This window comes from Rhinopithecus bieti, unplaced genomic scaffold (genome assembly GCF_001698545.2).
Source record: "Rhinopithecus bieti isolate Rb0 unplaced genomic scaffold, ASM169854v2 scaffold_13271, whole genome shotgun sequence".
In the NCBI taxonomy this organism is placed as follows: Eukaryota; Metazoa; Chordata; class Mammalia; order Primates; family Cercopithecidae; genus Rhinopithecus; species Rhinopithecus bieti.
Window position 1 is genome coordinate 373,147 of NW_016807521.1, and position 8,317 is coordinate 381,463.

Genomic DNA, 8,317 nt, shown 5'->3' on the forward strand with positions numbered 1-8,317 from the left:
TTACATTTTCCACTTGCTTCTCTTTTTTGGTTTCCATTTTTCAAATGAAATACGCTATTTGTTCCCTAATCACGGTCCCTAATCATGGTCAAGAAACTCAGAAGGGGGAGAAAGCATATGAAAACCAAAACAAGCAAAGAAAGAAAATGTAATAAAGATAAAAGAACTAATAAATAAAGTAGAAAAAGAAAAAATCAATCAACCTAAAGCTGGTTCTTTGAGAAGATCAATAAAATTGATAAACCTGTAGCCCACGGGGTCAGCAGAGACCCAAGTAATAAATATATTAGGCCTCACCTGCCAGGAGACCACACAATCTGCCACTGTGGCACAAAAGCAGCCACAGACAATACAAAAATAAATGAGAATAGCTGTATTCATGGGTCTTGTAAGACAGGCAGTGGGCCCAATTTGAACTGATTTGGATCCGTGTCCCACGCCAAATCTGTGTCCCACGTTTCAAGGGTGAGCCTGTGGTGAGAGAGGGCAACTTTTTTGAACCAGTACTGCTCCTCGCAGAGCAGGACTTACCCATAGACAGTGGGCTGAGTTGGCAGCATATGGGCTGTTGGCAGCTGTATTTATACTCACTTTTAATTACAAGCTAATTAAGAGATGCGTTATTCAGAACTTTCTGGAAAAGGGTGGAGAGTTTCCAGAACCATCTAAGGTAACTTCCAGGCCATTACCATGGCCTGTTGCAATGGCATTTGTAAATTGTCATGGCACTGGTGGGAGTGTCTTATGCTAATGAGCAGTGAGGACAAATAGAGGTCACTTCTATCACCATCTGCTAGTTTTGGCTGGCTTCTTCACTGCATACTGTTCTGACCACATCCTGCTCCGATCAACAGATCAACAGGGCTGCAAACAGAAAGCAAGTCTTGCCAGCCTCCTACCTCACTACTATAGTAAGTTAGTGGAGGAGGAACGTTTCCTTGTCTCAAATTCCAGCCAGAGTCTTTCCCAACATCTAAATATTGAATGCTGCCATGGCTTCAAATAAATTTGCAATGAAAAAAATATATTTCTAAATGGCTTTGTATTTTGCTGCAGGGTAGGAAAACAAAATCTCGGAACCCAAACTCACTAAGCCAAAGGGAAAATTCAAGCTAGGAACTGGGTTTGCCTCCCATTTTGTTCCTAAATAGATAGCTACAAAAATTAAAAGCTATATAACTCCCTCACCATTTGCTCACAAGAGAATTCTTTGTGAGCCCCAAGATCTTCACCCTAAAACGGTTCTGCTGAATGACACTCCGATGATGTAAATTGACAGCTTGTCATCACAGGTATGGGACAAAGGACAGAACTATAAGTCATCCGTCCTGAGACATCATCCCACCTGAGACAAAGGCATATTTGACTGCTTATATAAAAATGCAGATTCACTAAGCACGAAATGAATGCATCATTAACTATTCCTCTACCCCCTCGTTTCACATGTAAAATGCAGATTCAGTGAATGCTGATCAAAGACTCAAAGGAATGCAACCACTTGCCTCTTACCTACCCTCCCTTTTTCTCCCTCTTCTCTTTCCCCTAATGCCCACACTTTTCCCTTTCAATAATGATGTCCCCAGACGCACTTTGGAAAAAGCACAAACCTTCTGTTCCTTTTTTCCTGGATGTGTCCTTAACCTTAGCTAAATAAATCTCTAAATGTTTTATTGAGCGCTGTCTCAAATATTTTCTTGGTTGCAGCAGCTATTGCATCTAGCTATACAATATAAATTAATGTAAAATATCATATGCTTGTAATTTCATAAATGCTAGAAGGATCATCCCAACCGGGGAAAGCTACAAGAAGAAAGTGTTGATGGTGAGGCACAACTTCCTAGATTTTTGCTGTCAGTGGGCTGGTTGGAATTTAGATTCTTTGAGTATTAAAAACAAATCTGTCTTCATAACTGATTATTTCTGCTATTATTGTTACCTATTGGAGCCTCTAGGAAAAAAAGAGGCAATAGAGAAAGAGAGGCAGTCTCCAGATAGAGATATGCTTCCAGAATTTTTCAAAGAAGGTTTGAGGTTGCTAATGAGCTCTGGTGGGATTAGATGTCTGATCCTTAGGAGCAGATCATCAAACCTGATGTGGGTCAGTTTGGACTCCAAGTCTGACACAGCAGAACAGGCTTCAGAAAGCCTTGCTTGTCACTCGGAATACAGCCGTCACTCCTGCCCCATCTAAGCTTTGGTGCTGCTGAAGAAAGGCCACTGGCTGTTTTGGAATCCTGAATTCACAGACCCCAACTGCCTGGAACTGACTCTAAGCTAAAACCTGACACTATCTACCACAAGCTGTTTCAACCTCAGCACAAGCTGTGATGAACTGGAAGTGTAAGCAGACAGGAAGGGTTTCCAGGGATTATAGGAATTTAATCAACGGAGCCATCAGCCTTTTACAGCCTACCGTCCTGCAGCCTGTTTCTTCCTAAACCTTGCATGGAATGCAGTCATGTGGTTGGTTAAAACCAGCTCCTAATGGATCCCAGCAACTTACAGATGAACCTGAGTGAACTTTCCTCATTACCCTGCTGAAGTCTCCACCCCGGAGGAGCTACAGCTTCATTACCATAACATGCAACCTACGTGTTGGCATGATGACTCCCTGCATCTATGCAACTGCGACCCCCTCCTCTGTATGTGCTGATGAACCCTCTCCCCTCTCCATCACCCATGAAACCCTCTAAGGGAGGAGACCACCCCCCATATTGTCTTATGCCCAATTTCTGCCTCCAAAAAAAGAAGAAATAAAAACTAAAAGGCAGAAGTGAAATCCACAGGCAGACAGCCCGGCACCGCTCCCTGGGCCTGGTAGTTAAAGATCGACCCCTGGCCTAATCGGTTCTGTTATCTATAGATTACAGACATTGTATAGAAATGCACTGTGAAAATCCCTATCTTATTTTGTTCCGGTCTAATTATCGGTGCGTGCAGCCCCCAGTCACATACCCCCTGCTTGCTCAATCAATCACGACCCTCTCACATGCACCCCTTAGAGCTGTGAGCCCTTGAAAGGGACAGGAATTGCTCACTCGGGGAGCTCGGCTCTTGAGACAGAAGTCTTGCCGATGCCCCCAGCCGAATAAACCCCTTCCTTCTTTATTTCGGTGTCTGAAGAGTTTTGTCTGTGACTCGTCCTGCGACACCTCCTGTCACTTTTCCTAGGGAAGACTGCTTTGGAGAATCCTCCCAGTGTCCTCCTTACTTGTGCCAAGTAATAAAACTCCTATTGATCAACACCTGTGTTCTCATGAAAAGTTGTTTGTTACCAGATGAATGATCCCCAGTTTTTTTTTGAGTAACAGAAGCAGGCATGTATAGTTTCTTCTGATAGCAACCAAATACATGTCATTTGTCCACATCAATCAGTCCTGCAATTCTCCAACACTGACTGACTGCGTGTTCAACAATCCAACTCAATTCCGATGCTGACTATCCAGAGTTAGGCTCATCCTCCACAGGTACAGGCTCCAGGCTCAGCAACAAATGGAGTTCCTTGGCTACTCACATTTCTACGTGGCTGAGTACAAATGGTGGAGACCCCCTGAAGCCTCTTTAAATTTGATAATTCCCTAGAACAACTTCCAAAATTTAGAAAACTGCTTTACTTATGATTGTCAGTTTATTATAAAGGATACAACTCAGGAACGGCAACATGGAAGAAACTAATAAGAAACTAATGGGGGGGCAATGATTGTGCAGGGCTTCCGTTGTTAAAGAAAAAATTATCTAATGATACAAGCTTGATACCCACTGCACTGGGATTTTGCAGCAGGAGAGAGAGAGATGAGGCTTAAACTTGAACACAGCACGGGCAAGTGGGAATTTATAGGCAAGGAGAAGCATATAGGTCAGTGGATGGAAAATTATGAAGAGGAAACCTCAGGGGCAAGAGGGATTCTGGCTAAACCACACTAACAGGATTCTTGCCGAAAACAGGCTAGGGTGATCAGACATCACCTGGAGAACAGTGAGGATGAACCCGGTCAGATATCGAGGGTGGGAAGTTCCTGCTAAACTGACTTGACAGGGTCCTTTGCTAAAATTAGATTTTACAAGGAAGTACAGATGTGCCTAGGAAGAGGTTTGGGAACCTGACTAAAATGTGGTCACGCAGAGAATCTTTGCCCCCATGACCTCTCCAGCCAGGCCAGTCTCCCACCACATCTGTGTTCACCCACCCCAAAGCTCTCCCAACCCCATCATGTAGGGGTTTCTATGAAGGCTTCATGATGTAGATATTATTGATTAAATAATGATGATCAGTCCCCATCCTGAAGTTATCCAGCTCCCCCTCCTTAACAAAGAGCCCCTTCTTTAGCATAAACTCAGGTTTATTTGACAGAGACTCCTTTTGAATAACAAGATATCCTATCACTCAGGAAATTCCAAGGGTCTTAGGACCTCTGTGTCTGGAACTGGAGTCAAAGACCAAAATACATATTTTATTATGCCACAGAAGTCATAAATAAACTTTTATTATGCTACAAGGCATAAATTTATTTAAAAATAAAATTTTTTATTATGCCACAAGGCAAAAGCCCAGACTCTGGGATTGTTGAATCCAGACTCTTGTTGGGCCCCCCCGCCGTAAAGAGTTTTGTGATCCTAAATATTTCAAAATGGAGTCACTTATGACAAGTGACTCAGCCTACAGTGAAACTGCTGAACCCTCAAAATGATAAACACAGGTATGATGGACTGAGGTAATAAGATAACATCTGTGTGGCCAGACACCCCCAAGACCTAACAAGAAACTGAAACCAAAAGGTGGCTGAGAAATGACCATGGACAGTCCTGCAGAGGGCCATAAAACAGCAAAGAAACTGACCATGGCAAGACACCTGCAGAAGCTCTGCCCAAGAAAGCTCTGAGAAAGCTCTGAGAAAGCCCAAGAAAGCTGCCAAGAAAGCTCTGAGGCCTCCTCTCAGGATCTCCACAGTCCCTGGAGGCTCTGCCCAAGAACAGCAACCCCCCCAGCAGCCCCACCCCCCCTTCTCCTTTTTTTTTGTTTTTTTTTTTTTATTTTTTTTTTTTTTTCTGTCTTTTTTTGTTTGTTTCCCCCTCTCTCTCTCTTCTTTCTCTCTCCGTTGTCCCCTGGAGGCTCTGCCAAGACCCGCCCAACCTTCACCTCAACAGTGATTTTTTTTTTTTTTTTTTTTGAGACGGAGTCTCGCTCTGTCGCCCCCGCGGCTGGGTGCGAAGTGGCCGCGATCTCAGCTCACCTGTCAGCTGCGCCTCCCGCGGTTTACGCCATTGGCGGCGGCTGCCTCAGCCCTCCCGAGTAGCTGGGATACAGGCGCCCGCCACCCTTCGCCGCAGCTAGCGTTTATGTGTAATTCTTTCAGTAGGAGGACGGGGGTTTCACCGTGTTACAGCCAGGATGGTCCTCGAACTCCGGTGACCCTCGTGTGATCCGGCCCATCCTCGCCGGCGATTACAGGCTTGAGCCACCGCGCCCAGCCTCAACAGTGTTTTGAGGGAAATCCAGAGGCGTGTTAACCTAAACAACAGAAATGGCGTTTTTCTGTTCTGTTTTGCTTTGAGACAGGGTCTCACTCCAGTTGCCCAGGCTAGACTGCACTGGAGCAATCTCAGCTCACTGCAGCCCGACTTCCCGGGCTCAGGCGATCCTCTCATCTCAGCCTCCCAAGTAGCTGAGAGTACAGGCACGTGCCACCATGCCCGACTGATATTTTTTTTCTATATTTTTAGTAGAGACGGGTCTCGCCATATTGGCCAGGCTGGTCTTGAACTCCCGGGCTCAAGTGATCCACCTATCTAGGCCTCTGGTTGGGCATGAAAATATGGCCCAGTTCTGGCCAGTGGAGAAGGGAACAGGTCATCTGGGGGACTGTGGGAAAGACTTTACTCCCTGAAAAAAAGACTAATGATGAGAATCACCTTTCCCTCCATCTTTTGGGCATAGCCAGGTGAAAATAGGCCACTCAAGGCTGCTACAACCATGGGAGTCCCTGCAGGGCAACAGTGCAGACCCAGGACCAGTGCAATGGAGACAGCCTGCAGAGTCCTTGGTGATCTTGGTGAGTCACTAGACCCAACCTGAGTCACCCTCTTCCTACCTTTCTGTTACTGAGACAATGGGTGTCCAGGCTGTTGAAGCCCCTTTGGGTTTAGTTCTGCTTCTTGCACCCAAATGCATTTTAATGGGGCTATGAGCTCCTGGGCTCCACATGGTCTAAGGTAGCCCTCACCTCCAGGGCATCCCCATGGCATGAAGCACCCCCTCTGGCCTTTCCCCAAGACTTCTCCCAAGACTTCTGGTCCAACATTTTCTGGGTGTTGTTACAAGACAATGTCCTATAGGGTGCACTGGGGATTGACATCTCCCTGCCTCCAAATGCCTCCCCTTCCTGGAGTAGGAAGAGTTGCCCAGAATTCTTGTTAGAAGAGACCTTTATTTTGGCCAAGTTCTTGTTAGAAGAGACCTTTATTTTGGCTCACACCTGTAATCTCAGCACTTTGGGAGACCGATGGGGGCCAGATCACAAGGTCAAGAGATTGAGACCATCCTGGCCAACATGCCGAAACCCCATCCCTACTAAAAATGGAAAAATTAGCTGGGGATGGTGGCAGGTGCCTGTAATCCCAGCTACCCAGGAGGCTGAGGCAGGAGAATCACTTGAAACCAGGAGGCAGAGGTTGCAATGAGTCCATATCGCACCATTGCACTCCAGCCTGGGTGACAAGAGCGAAACTCTGTCTCAAAAAAAAAAAAAAAAAAAAGAAGACACCTTTATTTCTCAAGCAGGAGCAGAAATTCAGGGCTCCCCTTCGACTCTGGCTGCTCCCAAGGTGGCTTTAAAGCACCAATGAGTCCATGACTTGTGTAAGAAATGATTAGTCCTTTCATCTAGAGAAATAGCTCCCTTTTAAACAGTTGTCTCTCTTAAACAGTATTTAGTATTTGAATGAGGTTGAAACAGTGTCAAAAGGAAAGTAAAAGTGAAATTCTGTCCTTCAGCATAAAAGCTGATCCACAAACAGCGGAGCGCCAGACCTCACCCTGGCTTGGAGATGGCTTCGGTAAGTTTCCCGGGACTTTGCATTACTGACTCTGCAGCAGTTGGGCAGCTCCCCCCAGGAAAGGCCTCAGTCCGGGCTCCTGGCCTTGGACACACAGCTCCAGAGCTCGTCTTTAGAAGGCTGGCATGGAAAACTGTATTTGTCTTTTAAAAGTGCATCTGCCTGGCTGGACAGGGAGTCCTCTGGGCAGAATCCACCTCCTCTGTGTACCTGGCACAGTGCGGGGAGCCCAGGACTCCCAGGTAGTAGAGGGTTGTGGGGTGCCAGATGTCAAGTCTACCTCAGCCTGAGGAGAAGCCAGAGTGCGGGCAGGTGGGGGACTCTGGGTTGTGGGAAGCAAGCAAATCCCAACTTCATCTGCTTCTGCCGCGACGGGGGCTTAGTCCCTTCTCAACCCCAAACGATGTTTTCTCTCTCCTCGTTCCTCTGTGGCATCATCCGGCCTTATAAGGTGCATTCTAATCTCAGCAGTGTTCTGAACACTGAAATTTCTCCTCCTATCAGCCCAGATGTACCGACTGGCAGAAGCCCTAGGGAGAGCAGGCTGCCCTTAGTGGTATGCAGCTGAGAAGGAACAGCAGGGCTCAGGCGATTACTAGAAACACCACCATTCCAGGAAGGAGTCCTGCAAATTCTGGAAGGCAGCCCACCCACCAGCACCACCTGATTCTGGGGAAGGCCTTTATTGCGCCACAACACAAACAGGCTTTTCACAGGGAGCCATTGCCTTATTTAGGCCAAAGCTCATGTTTTCCGGCCACCAGCTGAAGCTGCCAGTGCCTTGACTGTGGTTTTAGACATTTAGCAGTACCATTAAAAGCCCCTCTCTCTCCCCACATGGAGACCATCTCTGGGTCCTGCGGTGCCCTGAGGCACAGAGGAGGAACTGGGCAGGAGTCCTGGCCCTGCTCCTTTCCCCTCCCTCTTCCTTGTCTATTTCCTTTGCCCCATTCGTGGTTTTTTTTTTTTTTTTTTTTTTTCCCCGAGACGGAGTCTCGCTCTGTTGCCCAGGCTGGAGTGCAGTGGCCAGATCTCAGCTCACTGCAAGCTCCGCCTCCCAGGTTTGCACCATTCTCCTGCCTCAGCCTCCCGAGTAGCTGGGACTACAGGCGCCCGCCACCTCGCCCGGCTAGTTTTTTGTATTTTTTAGTAGAGACGGGGTTTCACCGTGTTAGCCAGGATGGTCTCGATCTCCTGACCTCGTGATCCGCCCGTCTCGGCCTCCCAAAGTGCTGGGATTACAGGCTTGAGCCACCGCGCCCGG

General features: G+C 47.0%; 1 protein-coding gene across 1 annotated transcript in view; it reads left to right on the forward strand.

The window, feature by feature from the left end:
- The first annotated feature begins 6,940 nt into the window (after positions 1 to 6,940).
- PLAAT4 (phospholipase A and acyltransferase 4) overlaps positions 6,941 to 8,317 on the forward strand; it is an 8,930-nt gene continuing 7,553 nt past the window's right edge. The window contains exon 1 of the mRNA XM_017882680.1: positions 6,941 to 7,053. Coding sequence (XP_017738169.1) covers positions 7,045 to 7,053 — 9 coding nt within the window. The 5' untranslated portion in view covers positions 6,941 to 7,044. The remainder of the gene's footprint in view (positions 7,054 to 8,317) is intronic.